Source organism: Drosophila subpulchrella, chromosome 3L, assembly GCF_014743375.2.
Source record: "Drosophila subpulchrella strain 33 F10 #4 breed RU33 chromosome 3L, RU_Dsub_v1.1 Primary Assembly, whole genome shotgun sequence".
NCBI classification, from domain to species: domain Eukaryota; kingdom Metazoa; phylum Arthropoda; class Insecta; order Diptera; family Drosophilidae; genus Drosophila; species Drosophila subpulchrella.
In genome coordinates this window covers 19560593-19578255 of record NC_050612.1, presented here as the reverse complement: position 1 = coordinate 19578255, position 17663 = coordinate 19560593, and the positions used below count along the sequence as shown (strand labels likewise).

Below are 17663 nucleotides of genomic sequence, written 5' to 3'. Positions count from 1 at the left end.
GATTAAAAATATGCATATCTTGTATTGTTTAATCCTTTATCAGGACCATTTAAACGGACATGTAAGAAAGGTCAAAAATAAATTTAAAAAAAACGTTGTAATAATTGTTCAAATGCATAGAGATGGAAGCTCGATGTTACCGATTCTTTAAAAAACATCGATACATCGATGTTTCTCTACCTCTAGTCACTCACTACTCAAAAACAGTGACTGTTCACACAAGTATTTTTCTAATACTGCGCCTAGGTCACACTACGGGGTTTCACGAACACTTCGTCGAACGGTCACACCGGCGAGTGCACGTAAACGGTTGCAGCGTTTTGTTTCGCTCGATTTAAAATAAATTAAATAAATTCCTGCTCCGCGGCGTGCGGTTGTGTGCGTGGGCAAATGGAAAATAAAGTAAATAGAATACGCGGTGCTTGCAAAAACGAAATGAGCTCCAATTGAGCGACGAAAATAATTGAAGTGCATTAAAGAACTGCGTTGTTGTGCGTCCCCCTTGTTGTTTTTATTGTTGTCGTCGGGTTGAGTGCACCGAAAATAATTGTTATAAATTGGAAATACACATTAATTGGTAAATCCGCATAGCTGCAAAGAGTGTGCCAAAATAAAGAGAGTCGCGAAACGAAAACGAGTTTTCTGTCAGTTTGGTGAGAAAGCCCAAACAATACGCAGATATATCTATTGCCGTATATGCACGATGTTGTAAGCATTTAAAAATATAAGTCCCATGAAATCCCATTTCGTAAACGTGTAAATTGAGTGGAACTCAATTTAGAGTGCATTCTTCGTTTGTTTTGAGTGAGAACGTAAACCAGTTTACTCCGTATTTCTTACCAAGGTGAGTTTTTTAATTGTTAGCACCAATCGTGGCAGTTTTTAAGAATTTAGTCATTGTTATTGTGCTAAAAATAGGTATTGTTAAATAAAAGTTAAATGTGCCAATTCCAACTGGACTTTACGAAAGTTCCAGTTAGCTTAGTCCACCTCACTCTCTCTCCTTTCTCCTCTCCCCCGCTCTCCCACGCTTTGTTTATGGCCGCAGTGCACTTGTGTGCGTGTCAATTAGCGCTTTTATTGAGCGCACACCAAGAACAGTTAAACCTAAACCTGTTCTGGTTTCTCTTTCGCACAATTTAATGGCCTTTCTTTGGCTTTTGGTTTCGCTCACTCTCCTTCTTCTTCTTCGTATCTTTTTATCTGTCGCGAAGAGCAATCGCAGCAAATTGGCGAAATTCTCTTTCATCGACCGCCTACAGTCTCCTCTCCCTGGAAAACCCGCATCTTTCAGACTCTTCCAGTTTCCAGATTGCTGCGGAAGCTTCCAGCTGTCAGGCAACAACATACATAGACAGATCAAATGAAAACACAGCCAGCATGTACGCACACCAAAAAACCCAATAATGCACACAGCTGCCGATGTTCCCTGATGATACTTATGTACATTGTACATATATAAAGTTAGATACAGTCCTACATCCATAAAATGAACTACCTAAGTGAAAACATTTTAAGCCTAATCACTCTCACATTGGGCGTAACAAAAAAAAGTATGTTTTCATAATTAATTTTTAGAAAAGTAATGTCAGAAAGAAATGTATCATATGCTAAAATTGAAGAATCCTTTTATTTTTCATAATTTAGATAAGAAATGTATCTATAGTAGGCTGTCATATTTTTAAGATGCTCTTCTTATTAATCACCCTTATATTAATAAATGTAATACGGGTTACGTATCAAAATGTAGTCTTATTTTTTGATAGTTTTACAATATTTCAGTACATTTTATACATATATGTACATTTGTACGTTTGAATATTGTAGAAGATCTGACTACTGTACCATCGTTCATTTAGACACTAATGGTGTTTTTTTGCTTATCCGCACTGTTTGCCGTATCAGTCCCTGGCTGTCGTCCAATTTCCTTCACTTTGAAAAAGGGGAATCCCAAGAAAAATGCTTCGGGAAATGCTTAGTTTAGTTATGGTTTATATGGTAAAATATGTGTATACACATAAATATAAATCATCGGGTTAGTGTTAAATGTATTCGAGTAATAGCAGTACTTCTTTTGAAGCCAAAACAAATATTATTATTTATTATTTCAAATTAAAGATCCACATTTACCAACAATTATTGCAGTTACGTGTTTTTGTCCATATAAAGCATTTTTACTTTTCACACAATTTCCTTATCCAAGCGATTTCCAGCTTTATAGCTCTGACACTGACAATGGAACTTGATCATTATTATCATACGTGATTTGATGAACGATGACGCCTGTTTAGGACTTGAGCTTGAAAGTGCAATGCACAGCAATAAATCCCCACGAGCCATTGCAAAATGAAATGCTGAAACGGCACTAAGAGGTGCGCTCTTCTCACCCCCATATCATACCATCCCATTCCCATACCATGCATGTGTAAATGTCTGTTCAGATTCCTTTATAAGGCCTGACTTTGTGCCGCCATAATTACTCAGCCTTATTGATAATGAAGGGTGGAGTGCCAGGGAGTGGCTGGGATTCCTGGTCTTATGACAGTTGGTAAAGAAAACCCATCAGCTAGGTTTTTTATTTTTTCTCCATTATGATTACAACAGTTTTCAGTTCTCTATATTCTTTTTTCATTTCTCTTGGGTTGCATTATCCAACATTTTTTTTGTTTCTCCGTATTGTTGTAAGTGCAGTTGCAGTTCTTGATGATGATTATGCAAAATTCTTGGTTGTCTGTCTGCATTGCAAGGTGTGGGTGCCTTTCTAGAACAATGTACAAATGTTCTCTTGATTTCCAGTTGAAATGCCAGGGTGTTGTTTAATGTTTTCTACGAAGCTTTCGGCTTTATCCGAATTCGGGTTAGAAATCAGAGCTTCACCTGCTAATTGGCCAATGCAAATGGAGGTGCTGAATGTGAATTACCTTTGAAATGAATACGAAAACGGCTAAACAGCTGAAATTACTGTCTCTGCGGCTGACGTGGCTACAAATTTATTCGCTTATGTACTTGTTTGTCATATTTGTCATAGTAAAAGTTAACAGCCATCTTGAAATAATTGCTTTAATAATTCCCAACGTATGTATTATTCTGCTGTATATTTTCATTAAGCTGTTCAGTGAACGTTTTAATCGACATAACATTACATTGTGCCCATGTCTATAACATCTTGAGAACTTAAGGACCCTAGAACAAATACAGCACAATTTCTTTGATAATAGTCTCGACTCACGTTTCAATGCCAGAACATTTGGCTTTTATACCAAACAAATTTCTTGCCATTCAAAACGTTTATTATTTTTTCAATTGTTTATTACAAATGTGTTTTATCAGCACGGCAAGGCGTTAAATTGCCAACTGGATGGAAAACGTATGCGTTGCGGTTATTGGAGATGTTTCAGTAAATTCGACTTTGATTTCGCTATCCAAAGTACAGCTCAAGTAAAGGCCCCTCTTACATATGTATAAAGAATAATTCTGTTTATGGAGCGGGGAGCGACAATCTTTGTTTAGTATTTATCAATTGCGCAGTGTGGTGTATCTGGTTCGCCTTCTTCCTCCTACAAAAGATTGTAGGAAAATATACGCCAAATCCAGATGTTTTCCAAATGTACTTTACAATTGTGAGTGAGGATGGGGAATACTTATTTATTGGTCCGAATCACAATCCTAAGTTGTTTTAAAAATACACAATGCTTTTAAGTCAAAGGTACTTTATAAAATGGCATTCTAAATAAAGGATGTTCCATCTCTACAAAGATGGAAAAGAGATGATTCTCTTTGACTTTCGTTTAACAAAGCTTTTTCTTCAGTCTAAAAATGTATTCCACAGCTTTTGCCGTTGCACGATCCACTTGAATGTAATTTCCTTCATTTTCCTTCATCAAAACTCATGTGATTAGTCATAAAGAGGTGTACCTATATATTTCAAGCACTTAAAAGGCACAGAGACACGTAGACAGACGGTCAGCGGAAATGGATTTCAACTTATTTGCCAAGTTTCTAATACAGGTGCTAATAGTTTATGGTCATCAGTTGGAACTTTGGCTGTATTTTGATAGCCATTACACTACGATTAAAATCAGCAAGTATCTCTGGGTTGTTCTTGTTTGAGCAACGATTTCCAAAGATAAGGACACTTATGTGGTTTATTAACCTAGTGCAAGCAAACATAAGGTGCGCCACAATTACCCATCTGTTGGGAAAGGGCGGAAATGCAATCCTACGATTTCGGATAGTTCTGACTGGCAACCGAACCCTGGCCAAACTTTTGTGAATGAACCCAAAGTGACTCAGCCAAACCAGATGCTGCTCACGCGAAATTTATGAATGGTGAATGGAATCAATACTCGATAAAACTTACTGTGCCGGACACGTTTTCCATTGAAAAAATCTCGCACACTCGCCTATTACACAGCTAACAGATCCACATAGTTTATAGACTATAGTCTAGCTTTGTTTAACTTAAAGTGACTCATCCACGACATTTTCATTTAGCTCATTAAAACAGCAATCAGCAATGTAAACAAATAAGTAAATTGCGAATGTAAACTCGTTTTCTCGCAGAAATTCACATAATAAGAGAGCTTTTCGCACTTTAATATGATTTATGCGGAAGGGAGAATGCAAGTTTATATGCTCCTTAAGTGACAAAATGAAAATTAATGGTGATGGGTTAGCATATGTAATTCTCTAATGGGGTCCCTAGTTTATAGGTTTCATGTTTGTTATATGTTACTCATGACAAAGTTTTATTTTGTTTTCATAACTAGATTATATCCAAGATAATCCAATCTATACCAAAAAAAAAATGACTCGAATGTCTTAACACAAGTGTATTCAATAATATTAAATGTATTCCCTTCTTTCTATCTTTCTAATTTTCCGAATAAAATTCGAATGAAATTTGTTTAGTTCACACGCTTTTGCTACCCATTTCAGATTTTATTTATTTACATGATGATTTCGTATTATTCTATTAGTCTTCGTCCATGACCGGATTACGCATTTTCCGTTGTGGTTTTGCTTGTTTGTAGGGAGACTGAATTAGTCACTTTAAAATGTACAAATATCATTGAACCGAATCGCTGTTGGGATAGAGGAGAAGGGTCTGAGCAGTCCTTATCGCACCGGTCTTATCTTTTGTAATCTTATGAGCAACGTCGAGGGGTTGCCAGTGGTTATCTCTGCCTGCTTTTTACTTTTTCAGTGTAGTTTTGAAGTGATATCGGAAAGATAATAATTATCGCTTAAATGATAAATCCTTACTTATTTTATTTCTCTTAAATTTTTTCGATAGTTGTGTTAAGATTGCTTAGTTTTTTCCGTTTTATTTGAATTTTCCCCGTGTTTTTCCAGGCGCCACTTTATTACTTTTTGCACCTCATCACGCGATTCTTGGGCTAATGGCAACCTTGACAAAGGCCACTCTTTGTGTTCTGAATTAAAATCGGAGAAGTGATGAGTTAGGGGGAGCACCTGCCATGAATCAGATTTCACGATGGATAGAAAAATAACCAGCAATTATCTTTCCTATATAAATACAGATTGTGGATCACGACAATCGCCGCTCTAATTGTAGGTATTTTCCAACTGAACAGCCATATTTGGCCCATGCTTCATGTCAGTTTTTAATAAGCGACTGCTGAAAGAAACAGCTCTCTTTTGTCTGCCATCGTAATAGATAATACTCGAATGTGTCCCTAATGTTTAATATTAAAAGTGGATCTTCATTTCCTGAAAAAACTACTGGGCATCAATTGTAAATGGTTCGGCCTGGGTAGTTTTACTGATACCGACCCACGTTTATGCAATGGGTCATTGGTAATTGTAAACCGGGTTCGGACAATACTTGGCCCAGTTCACACGTAGACTTGACATATTTTTTTGTTTCAAGTTCTCAATATCCATTACCAGCAAGTTTTATTGAAATTTGATAAGGTTTAAAGTCCCAGAGGTAGCCCCTGATGATATTTTATGTAGCCCCTGGGGCACTGAATCGAAACTGGAGGCGTTTCCCTTGGGAGAAGTCTTTTATATACTGTGGAAATCAAATGTGGCAGGCAGTAGCCACTCAGTGAATCAGAAAATATACTATAATGCTGTGAAAACGGGGCTCTTTACTACTGGCGGGATGCAATTGAAAGTGAAATTACAACGAGCATGACCAACAAAGGCCCACAATCTCTGGTTTTGGTTTTTGCTCCCATGAGCAGCGGAAATGTTTTCGTTTTGATTTGTGTATATCCATATTTATCTTGCAAAATAAATTGCAAAAATAATATACAATAAATGGAATTAATGAACGATGAGCCAGTGGCCACCGAGGGGGTTAAATAGTAAACAAATCAATATATTTTTGCGAATTATCGATCAGATCTCGAATAAACAGAGAGGCAGGTACTGAAGGCCTTTAAACAGATTGCAAATGCAAAAAAATTTAAACTTTTTTTTCGAAGAAGATGTATAAGCAATTATTAAAATAATTATATTTGTATAATGTTTCAAAATCGGGAATGATGGAGTAATATATCGCAGATGGGATCTTGAAATATCGTCGATGATTCTTTCTTTAGAAATGTGTGTTAAAATGGTGATTTGTTCAGTTGTTACTCTTACTCCAATGATTTCTTAACATAGGTATTTGATATTATTATATTTTTTAACCCATGGAGATCTAAAAAAAACACTGATACAGATAGAATAGAAAAATATTACAGACGATAGTTTCTTCATTGCAAATTTATGTAAAGTGGTACTGCGTTGGTTAGTTAGTGGTTACTCTTATTCCAATTATTTTATAATATCGGTATTTGTATTATTGATTTTAACCCATGTAGATCCTTAGAAAAACACTTGTACATTTTTTAGCTCTATTTCGTTGCTGCAACACAAAATATAGTGGATGTTCAGGTGGTTTCTGTTGGTGTATCTTGTATTATTTTGTGGAATGCGCTGCTCTAGTGTTTTTCTGTAAAGTGTGATGTTTGAGATGGAGGGAGGGAACTCCCTCCTAAAATACACGTCGGCGCAGCTGACGCACGCCCTCCGCCACACCCGTCCTCATGGAGAAGAGGAACGATATGGCGAAGCCCACCAGGCTGAGGAGGAACAGCCAGGGCGTCACCAGGACCACGATGAGGAAGAGCAAGGTGTCGTTGCCCTTGGCATTGGCCAGGCGCCACAGCATCTGGCGCAGGGAGCTGCGCAACTGGAATTTGGCGCGTCCCACACGGAAGCGAACACCTCCGCAGAACCAACCGATGCGCTTGACCTGGCGGAAACCCACACCCACCACCAGGGTCAGCAGTTGCAGCAGCACCAGCAGGTGCTTGGCAATGGCCGTCTGTCCACAGCGGTGGAGGGTCTTTTCCAGGCGCTGGCGCCGCTGCTCCGGCAGAGTGTCCACCAGGTAGCCGAAGGCACGGCGCCAGCGGGAATCCAGGGGCACGGACGACTTACCCGCCTTCTGGCTGCACAGATCGCTCTCGGAATCCGTATCCGTGATGGCCGGACGCGGTGGCCCATTTCCCAGACTCTGGGTCTGATTCTGAAAGTCCGGTGGCGGCGAAGTCTCCTCCAGCATGGACATGGAGGACATCGAGAGGTCGCCTTCGAAGGCACCATAGTAGTTGGAGATGGGGGGCACTCCGAGTCGAGGTGTTCCACGCTTCACTCCGCCGCTCAGGATACGCTGGGCCATTGCGGGCAGCGGTGGCGGCATGGAATCCAGGCCAGCTCCCTCGACCAGCGAACGCTGGCGGCTAATGGAACGCATCAGCGGCTTGGTGGGCGACTTGCCCAGGAACGGCATCCCGTTGAGGCCCTCGGACACTGGTGATCCGGGTCCAAAGCCACCGCCATCCCCGAATTGCGGGGCATTGAAGTTGAAGGCACTGGCTCCGAATCCTCCCGGGCCGCTGTTGAAGGGCGAACGCTGCTTGTGCATCCTTTCCTGCTTTTCGCTCTTGGGCTTTTGTTGAAATTGGAATTCTTTGACCCCGGGGGGATTTTGTTTCCCAGTAACTTATCGAGCAGCTTTCAATTTCCGGCTGTGTTCAAATTATCTACGTTCAGACTGGGGACTACTAAGTTGGTCGAGAGCTGTCTCATGGAATCAGATCCCACTTGGATGGGGTTTAGAGATAACCTATAATAGGAATAGTTTTGTAAGGCACTATCTATAGGTATACCGTATTTTAGTAAACCCTTATATATTTTGAAATGAGTGATACGCTGGACAACAACCTGATTAATGCATTTCATTCTCCCTTTGTTCTTGCAGCTAGTTGGCTCCGGTTTAATCGCAGCCTGAGTCATCCTTTAGTGCAAACTGACTGTGATTATCAGTTCAATGTGATGCGCCAGTAAAGCAGCTGCATCAGCAAGAGAAACCCACTCGAGGACCTAGAGCCTGGAAACACTGCCATCATCATGCTGCGACTGATCCTCATCGCCTGTCTGGCCCAGCTGGCTCTGGCCCAGGCGGATCTTAAAGATCTGGATGGACCCAATATCTGTAAAAGAAGAGAGACGTAAGCTAGGCCTTTGCTCAAACCAAAACAAAGAACTAGGATTAATGAATATCTTTACTTTACCCTTAGGTATCCCGTGGAAGTGGTCTACACAGAACTGCAATCCTACCAAGAACGCGGCTCCACCTGGTGCGTCACATTCCCGCCAAGGTGCTCCACCTATCGCATCAAACACCGAGTGGTCAACAAGACCCAGACGATTATGAAGAACCGTATTGTAAGGGACTGCTGTGGTGAGTTGGGATGATCTATGTTTTAACTTATCTTTGGAGATCTAATCCGTTTCTATCCCTTCCAGATGGCTACATTGCCAGCGCTGGAGAATGTGTGCCGCATTGCTCTGAACCCTGCCAGCATGGCAGATGCATCTCCCCGGAGAAATGCAAGTGTGATCATGGTTACGGAGGACCCGCCTGTGATATAAGTTCGTTGACCTCTTAACCTACTCGTACTTTGTGCCTAAATGTTGTGTGTTCCTAACGGAATTTATACAATGAACTGCCTTGGGTGTTCCTAGGGCGCGGCTCATCCTACAGTTTGATATTTTGTAGCTTTAATATATTTAATTTTTTATTTGCCTCGGACTGTCTGTGATGAGTCGAGCCCCGTTGATAAGCTTCGTCGTTTCAAATGCCCTTGCAAAGATTAGAAATTGTCTGTAGTTTCGAATATTTGTTATTTCGTTTTTATGTGATTCTTCTTAGGCAGTAGTCAATTTGGAAAGTACGCAAGACTCACAAACAAAGAGCTGATAGTAATATAGAAGTTTAAATCCCTCCATTCAGGAATAAATAATTAAAAATCTAAAGACAAAGAAACTTATCTTCCAATATGACAACACTTTAAAAGTCAAATAAAAACTGTAAACAAAAAAAAAAGAAGAAAAACATAAAATAGCATAAAAAGAACACTACAATACACAAGGAGGAATGGATGAGGATGACTTCGATTACCTGCCGCGGGGGAACACCAACAGATTGAGCGTTCCGAATGATCCGGCTCTACAAGCAGTCTATGAGCTTTACAAAACGCCCCTCGACGCCCATCGTCAATTGCTTTCGGAGCACAACAGGGAGACCTTCGCCGAGGCATTGAATGGCCCCGGGCAAGTGCCCACTTTGTCGGATCTGTGCGTCCGGCAGTTGGCAACATGTGGTAATGCCCACGTGCCTGCTGCCGTGCGCCAGGATCCGCTGAAGATGCGCATCCACTTCGACTCGCTCGACGTAGATCTGCCCCTGCGAGAGTGCTACTATGTGGAGGATGTGAGCTACTGGAGGCGCGTGGTGCTGGCCAAGTGCTCGGACACTTGTCTTGTGCTGAAGGGCTTGAACGATTACGATTGGCGCGGCAAGGGATTGAGCCTCAAGTACGTGGAACTGGTCGAGGCCTGCCCAGCCGCCCTCTGGCCAGAGGAAGAGATGTCTCAGCTGGCCGTGCTGATTCAGGATCAAGTGCGCTCCATGGACATTCGGCACCTGCAATCGCTGACGGAGTTTGCTTTCCGGAAAGTGGGACGCGAGGAGGACGACTCGGAGCCAGACATCACATCCGAAGAGTCTGCTGGAATCGAGATATCCAGCGATGAGCCCATGACCCCGGTAGATGGTGGCGAGGAGGAGGGCGAGGAGGAGGAGCGTGGATCGGACTCTCCCTCTGCCCATTCCAAGGTCATTGGATTCAACACAAAGTTTATGGTCGACTACTCAGACGACGAAGATGCCTCCGGCGGCGAGCGGCGAAAGCGTCGGCGGGAAAGGAACGCCGCCCGCCAGCGGTTAAGGGATCTGAGGGCTGCCAAGGAGGCCGAGCACGAGGAGCGCAGGCGCCGTCGGTCTGAGGCGCGGAAGTCCAGGGAACCAGAGCCGCGCAAGAAGAGGAAGCGGAAGCAGCGCATCGCAGGCGCCTTTGACATCCGAGTGGAGCCAGAACCGGATGATGGTGAGGACAGGGTGATGGACAAGCGCAACAAGCAGAGGTATCTGCGGCATCTGCAGGAAATAAACTATCCGGAGGATGACTGCACCCACGTTGATCTCAGCTTCGTGCGTCACTTTGTCAACCTGGTCTCGCTAAGCCTAGAGTTCCTGGGTCCGGCGGTGGGCAGGGAATACCACCAGCGGCACACGCTGTTTTCGATCAAGGACATGGTTCGCCTGGCCCGGGGATTGGCGGCACTGCAGCAGCTGCAGATCTTTCGGCTGCGCAACAGCCGATTGAGTAACTTTAAGCTGTATACTCTTTGTCGAGCTCTGCGATTGCTGCCCCATTTGGAGGTGGTGGATTTTGGCTACAATCAGATGACCGACGACTGTGGCCCCGAATTGGGAATACTGCTGGAACGGCCCAACATGCTGAAGTCCCTGGAGCTGGAGTACAATCGCTTGGACTCCCGGGCCATGGCAGCCATTGGAGAGGCACTGCAGCGACCAAGTGTCACCAGGCTGGAGTATCTGGGATTGGCCCACAACAAGATGAGCGGTGATTCGCTGGCCGTCCTGTGCAACTCCATCAAGGGCACCGAGCACGTGGAGGAGCTCAATCTGTCGGGGATTGATGCGAGTCCTCGGATATTTGTAGACGAAATCGGAGAACTGGTGCGCCATCATGATCCGCTTCGTCGGCTCACAATGGTGGCAATTCCCTTGGGCTTCAAGCTGGGCACTAGATTGATATGTGCCCTCGGCGCCAACATGAAGATCACCCATTTTGATTGCCGCGACTGCGATTTGGACGAGGACGAAGAGCTGGATGCCGAGATATTAGTCAGGCGAAACATCTCCCTCAACGAAAACACCTTCATCTCGGATACGGAACGCTTCCCCAGCATGGCCGATGTGCTGGAGTTTGCAAAGACGCTGAAGCATCCGATGGTACAGAAAATCGAGGACGACATGGCGAGGAGAGAGAACTGCATCCGGTACTATCCGCCACCAACGCCTAGTGTCCATAGCATCAGGCCACAGACGCTGGTGGTGGAGGAGTCGGAGTACGACATTTGGCGGGTTCTCGGCATTACTACCAAGACCACCACGGTCGCAACTCCACCTGAAGATATGGTAAGGAAAGCAAGTTCATCCTCGGTACTTAACAAGGAACCATTTATTTACGAACCCAACGAATTTACCTTGGAAGAGTTCCGAGCGCACGTATTTCTGCCCGGGACGTCAAACAGGCACTCCTACTTTATGAAACAAAGACAATCGGCTCTATAATCTTTTCGAGGATTGTGTTATTCCCAGCAAAATTCAAAGTTTTGTAACTCATAAAATTACAAATTTGCTGGATAATGAGATTGGAACTCTAGGCGAAATTGAAAATAATGCAGATTATAAAAACATATATGAAATGTCACTGAAAATCAAATATGATAATTAATCGAAATAATATTGTAGGAACTTGTTTTATTTAAAAGTATAAGCATTAACAAACTAAAGCAAGCCGGTTCGGTTCTATTACCTCATCGAGGAAGTTATGAGGCCCTTCATAATTAAAATGTTGTAAAACTTTAAAAGTAGGAAGTTAAATATTTTAGATAATAATGTTTGAGCTGTAGGCCAAGTTAAAGTTTATAAGAATGAAATATATTAATGAATATTACTAAAAACAGTATATGCGAGAGAAAGAGAAAGGTCGAATTACGAAAATTACATTTTTTTAAGTTAGTAAATATAATTATAATGTTAAGGTATGATTATTTTAAGATCGATTAAGCCGAGGAACAGTTTTTGCAAGGGCAATTTATCTTTGGACTACCGAAGATCTGCACTTAGTATCTCTGTAGTTGTACTCTGCTTTACCCCTATATGTTGCTTTTTAGCTTGAGTTGGTTTGTCCTTTTTGAGTTGCCATCTTGATCACAAATCTAACCCCGACCACCAACACGATACACCCCACTCTCTCACACACCCACGCAGGCCACTTCGGCTCAATTATCCAGGTGCAAGCAGGCTTACGGCCACTAATTTCCCTCACCAAAACGTCAAGATCCGGAAGCTTCCGGGATTGTCGTGGCTTCCAGGCAAAAAGCAAAAAAGCAAATAAGCAAGAAAGCAGCAACTATCTGTCGAACCCGTAAACCCCAACCGCTGCTAACCAAGTTTGTGTCCACTCTTCGGTAGATTGCCCACCCGGCTGGTACGGCCGGAACTGCTCGATGCAGTGCGACTGCCTGAACAACGCGGTCTGCGAGCCCTTCTCCGGCGACTGCGAGTGCGCCAAGGGCTATGCCGGAGCCCGCTGTGCGGACATCTGTCCGGATGGCTTCTTCGGGGCCAACTGCTCGGAGAAGTGCCGCTGCGAGAACGGCGGAAAGTGCCACCACGTGTCCGGCGAATGCCAGTGTGCGCCCGGATTCACGGGTCCCCTGTAAGTGGACGGAAAGCGAGGAGCAGTCATGACCTTTTTGGACGAGGATCAGGCAAAGTTAAACGTAGAATTCCGAATTTATTGCTGGAGAAATCTCTTAAATTTTACATTAGGTTCCTTAAAGTATGCAGTGAATAAAGAATAGTAATATTACTGCATGATTTTATTTAACTTCTAAGCTGAAAAGATTTTGTTGCATACTTCTAGACACCTAAACAAAGATTTTTAAAAGAGCTTTAAAAACCCTCGCGATTCTTTTAAGCCATGGCATCCTACGTTTAACTTTGCTCCCGAGAACCTCCCAAAATCCCCTACTAATCCTCCGCTCCAACTAGATGTGACATGCGCTGTCCGGACGGGAAACATGGCGCCCAGTGCCAGCAGGACTGTCCCTGCCAAAACGACGGAAAGTGCCAGCCGGAGAGCGGTGCCTGCATGTGCAATCCCGGCTGGACGGGCAATGTGTGCGCCAACAAGTGTCCGGTGGGCAGCTACGGAGCCGGATGCCAGGAGACCTGCGAGTGCTACAAAGGAGCCCCATGCCACCACATCACAGGAAAGTGCGAGTGCCCACCTGGCTATCTGGGAGAGCGCTGCTTCGACGAGTGTCCGCTGAACACGTACGGATTCAACTGCAGCATGACCTGCGACTGCGAAAACGATGCCACCTGCGATCGGGCCAATGGAACGTGCATCTGCAATCCCGGCTGGACGGGCGCCAAGTGCGGGGAGAGGATCTGCGAGGCGGACAAGTACGGGCTGGACTGCAACCGCACTTGCGAGTGCGACATGGAGCACACCGAGCTATGCCACCCGGACACGGGGAAGTGCCACTGCAGCATCGGATGGAGCAGTGCCCAGTGCACCAGGCCATGCACCTTCCTGCGCTATGGACCCAATTGCGAGCTGACCTGCAACTGCAAGAACGGAGCCAAGTGCTCGCCGGTCAATGGAACCTGCCTGTGTGCGCCGGGCTGGAAGGGACCCACCTGCGAGGAGAGTTGTCCGCCTGGCTTCTTTGGCCAGGATTGCGCCCTGAGCTGCGACTGCCAGAATGGAGCCAAGTGCGAGCCGGAGACGGGTCAGTGCCATTGCACCGCCGGCTGGAAGAACATCAAGTGCGATCGTCCCTGTGATCTCAACCACTTTGGGCAGGACTGCGCCAAAGTGTGCGACTGTCAGAACAACGCCGCCTGCAATCCGCAGAACGGAACGTGCACCTGTGCCGCCGGCTGGATGGGCGAGCAGTGCGAGCGCAAGTGCGACGCCGGGAAATTCGGACACAACTGCGCCCAGAAGTGCCAGTGCGACTTCAACAACAGCCTGGCTTGCGACGCCACCAACGGACGATGTGTGTGCAAACAGGACTGGGGAGGTACTGGCGGGTTTCTATATACCTCATGGCATTCACCTCATCAAGCTTATAGATCATATGGAGAACCATACTAATGGTCATAGTCACAATTCTCAGGAAAACTAGAATATACCTTGACAACTACATTTTTGAAAAAAAAAAAAGATCTATAAAGCTTAAAAAGTCATAAATCTCAGAAAAAACTAGAAAACATCCTGATTATTAAGTTTTAGTATAGCAAACGATTCTTTTTTTATGTTTTAGGTCGTAACTTTAAAGTATTTAATCTTGCATGATTTGTTTATCAATATAAAATCCTTTCTTCAATTGATTTGAATATTAGCAGTAGTTTACAAAATCCATTTAAGTCCTTTTGTTTTTAAATTCAAAAAATCCCTTACAAAAGTCATAAGACACTGAAATTTTAAATGTTCATTTTAAAGCTTCCTGAAAATCTGTATGATAAAATGTGTGAGAAGTGTTTTTGTTAACTTTAAGAAGTAATAGGGACTTCCTACCTCTAATGCGACTATCAGTACCAACTCTAACCATTAATGCTCTGCACTCATCTCATTACTTTCATTTAATTGCATCTACTTTGCATGGCCTCGTTTCATTTCTTTAATTTAATTTGCCTTTCTGGTTTTGCACCTGTGTGTTTCTGGGTTTTTGTTTGTACTTGTCTGATGCCCAACGATCAATCCAACCACCCAAGGCGTTCATTGCGAGACCAACTGTCGGAGCGGTTACTATGGTGAAAATTGTGATAAAGTTTGCAGATGCCTGAACAACTCCTCCTGCGATCCCGATTCCGGAAACTGCATCTGCTCACCTGGATGGACGGGAGCCGACTGCGCAGAGCCTTGTCCGCCTGGATTCTATGGCATGGAGTGCAAGGAGCGCTGCCCGGAAATTCTACATGGTATTTATGATTTACCAAGATATATAGGTATTAATTACTAATGTCCACCTATTTCAAAGGCAACAAGAGCTGCGATCATATCACTGGTGAAATTCTCTGCCGTACTGGTTACGTGGGGCTCATCTGCGAGCACCCATGTCCAGCTGGACTCTATGGACCCGGTTGCAAACTCAAGTGTAACTGCGAGCACGGCGGCGAGTGCAACCATGTGAGTGGCCAGTGCCAGTGCTTGCCAGGATGGACCGGCGCCAACTGCAACGAGTCCTGCCCCACGGACACTTACGGACAAGGATGCGCCCAGCGGTGCCGCTGTCTGCACCACAAGGTGTGCCGCAAGGCCGACGGCATGTGTATCTGCGAGACGGGCTGGTCGGGCACCCGTTGCGACGAGGTCTGTCCGGAGGGATTCTACGGCGAGCACTGCATGAATACCTGCGCCTGTCCGTCGGCAAACTTTCAGTGCCATGCGGCTCATGGTTGTGTGTGCCGGAGTGGCTACACGGGTGACAACTGCGACGAGCTGATCGCCTCCCAACGAGTGGCCGACCAGAGCGAAGATTGTGAGTTCTTTAATCAGGCCCTCTATCTTCAATCTTACTCATGTAATCCATTTCACCTCCAGCAAGCCGAGCAAGTGTGGCTCTAACCTTGGTCCTGATGACCCTGTTCGCTTGCATAATCTTTGCGGTGTTCTTCTACTACCGACGACGTGTGTCCAACCTGAAAACGGAGATTGCCCATGTGCACTATACCCATGATACGAACCCCCCAAGCTGGCCTCCCAACCACAACTTCGACAATCCTGTGTACGGAATGCCGGAGACGCGCCTTTTGCCAAACAATATGCGCTCCAAGATGAACAACTTCGACCAAAGGAGCACGATGAGCACGGAATACGGTGGCGATGATTCCAATGCTAGTGGCAGGGGTAGGATATTTAGCTGTAACCTTAAGGATACCTGTATTATCTATTTTATCTCTAGTAGGCAGCTATTCGATCAACTATAACCACGATCTGCTCACCAAGAACTTGAATGCGGACTCGACCAACCCTATAGTTTACAACGATTCCCTGAAGGAGGAGCACGTCTACGATGAGATCAAACACAAGGAGGGCTACAAGGACCCCGGTAAGTCTTTAGACTCTACAGTAATAAGGCTAAGAAATTTCGCAACTAACAATGTACTCCACATTTGCACACATTTCGGCATGAATCAGTGAAAATTTATAGCAAGATTTTGTTTCCCGAGGGTAAGCAAGTGTTGAAAAACCAGTCTGTGTAGTGCCCTGTTCGATTTGACTCATGTCCAGTGTTTAGAGGGATTCTTTGAAGTGTCAGTGGTCTAATTGTTTGAATTTCCTTACCCTAGATGAGTACGATCACCTGGACTACTCGCGGCCCAGCACATCGCAGAAGCCGCACTACCACCGCATGAACGATGCCATGCTCAACATCAACCAGGACGAGGAGAAGCCCAGCAACGTGAAGAACATGACGGTGCTGCTGAACAAACCGCTGCCGCCCACGGAGCCGGAGCCCCAGCACGAGAGCTTCGACAATACGAACACCAACCTCGACAATGTGTCGACGGCGTCGCCCAGCTCCAGTCCGGAATTCCGCAAGTAGGCAGCCGGAACAGTCACTTCACCCGCTGGCTAGCTTTTAAGTCGTCATGATATTTTAATGTGTCTGCATAGGATAAGACTTCCCTACACCATTTGGGAATTTTAGTTTAAATATTTGCTAGAACTTTAGTTGAGTACGTCGTGATGTTATGTATTTCAGTGTAGCATTTGTCTTGTATTCGATTTGTAATTGTCCTTTTGTATGTTCGCTCAGTGTAGCCTTGTCAGCTCAATCAATTGTAAATTATTATTTAGGGGCCCTTTACAACCCAGCAACGGTCCTCAACTTTTGTAAATGTCTACTTCAATGTCGCTCTAAATTTTACTAACGATTATGCTCATTTGATACACCATCATTCGCGACTAACACCTTGAGTGAAATCATATTAAATTAAGTACCTACAACACCTCTTCCTTGAAATTGTGGAGTGTCTCTGAGACGAACTCGTCGGATCGAAGGTTGCAATAGATTTGAATCGAACCTATGCATATACAGATTGATATCAATAGGATAAGCATATGGTATTTATATTTTTAATAAGCGATTTAATTTTAAAGTGCATAAACAATACATTAAAAGAGACCTTATTAGGCATTGATAAACTATTTTTAATACCATGAATTATTGGGTTGACTAATTGTTATCAAAATTAAATGTTGAAGTTCTGTAATCAGGAAACGTTTGGCCAAAATTGTAAAAACTCAGAATAATCGATTTTAGATCAAATATTTAAAAGTAGGTCAAGTATTGGAATAATACGATTGTGTAAACGTTAACCCATATTATGTTATTCTTCATATACACGTATTCGATCTTTTAAAAACGCGGATAATAAAAACATAAATACAAATATTTTAAAA

The 17663-nt window shown here is 44.0% G+C and overlaps 3 protein-coding genes across 6 annotated transcripts; 2 read left to right on the top strand and 1 right to left on the bottom strand.

Annotated features, from left to right (window-relative positions):
- The first annotated feature begins 269 nt into the window (after positions 1 to 269).
- On the top strand, positions 270 to 17655 carry LOC119555485 (protein draper). 4 transcript variants are annotated; one of them, XM_037866893.1, is made up of 12 exons: positions 270 to 844; positions 8282 to 8531; positions 8601 to 8764; positions 8830 to 8955; positions 12653 to 12899; positions 13235 to 14274; positions 14969 to 15175; positions 15235 to 15735; positions 15798 to 16103; positions 16162 to 16305; positions 16395 to 16427; positions 16547 to 17655. In XM_037866893.1, exons 2-12 carry the CDS (start codon positions 8431 to 8433, stop codon positions 16801 to 16803), a joined length of 3126 nt encoding a protein of 1041 aa, XP_037722821.1. In that variant the 5' UTR covers positions 270 to 844; positions 8282 to 8430; the 3' UTR covers positions 16804 to 17655. The 4 variants fall into 4 exon arrangements, with proteins under 4 accessions (XP_037722821.1, XP_037722820.1, XP_037722822.1 ...); XM_037866892.1 differs by having other exon boundaries at positions 16159 to 16305; XM_037866894.1 differs by lacking the exon at positions 16395 to 16427 and having other exon boundaries at positions 16159 to 16305.
- LOC119555487 lies at positions 6856 to 8087 on the bottom strand. The gene has a single exon (XM_037866897.1). The coding sequence runs from the start codon at positions 7943 to 7945 to the stop codon at positions 7010 to 7012; it is 936 nt and encodes a 311-aa protein (XP_037722825.1). The 5' UTR covers positions 7946 to 8087; the 3' UTR covers positions 6856 to 7009.
- On the top strand, positions 8969 to 12645 carry LOC119555486. Its single transcript, XM_037866896.1, has one exon. The coding sequence runs from the start codon at positions 9461 to 9463 to the stop codon at positions 11744 to 11746; it is 2286 nt and encodes a 761-aa protein (XP_037722824.1). The 5' UTR covers positions 8969 to 9460; the 3' UTR covers positions 11747 to 12645.
- Positions 17656 to 17663: the final 8 nt, after the last annotated feature.

Bases quoted from the DNA above. Each gene is read 5' to 3' on its own strand.
- LOC119555487 (XM_037866897.1), bottom strand. From the start codon at position 7,945: ATGCACAAGCAGCGTTCGCCCTTCAACAGCGGCCCGGGAGGATTCGGA.
- LOC119555485 (XM_037866892.1), top strand. From the start codon at position 8,431: ATGCTGCGACTGATCCTCATCGCCTGTCTGGCCCAGCTGGCTCTGGCC. The intron at 8,956-12,652 runs GTTCGTTGACCT...ACTCTTCGGTAG, and splicing joins AGGACCCGCCTGTGATATAA to ATTGCCCACCCGGCTGGTAC. The intron at 16,104-16,158 runs GTAGGATATTTA...TTTTATCTCTAG, and splicing joins TTCCAATGCTAGTGGCAGGG to TAGGCAGCTATTCGATCAAC.
- LOC119555486 (XM_037866896.1), top strand. From the start codon at position 9,461: ATGGATGAGGATGACTTCGATTACCTGCCGCGGGGGAACACCAACAGA.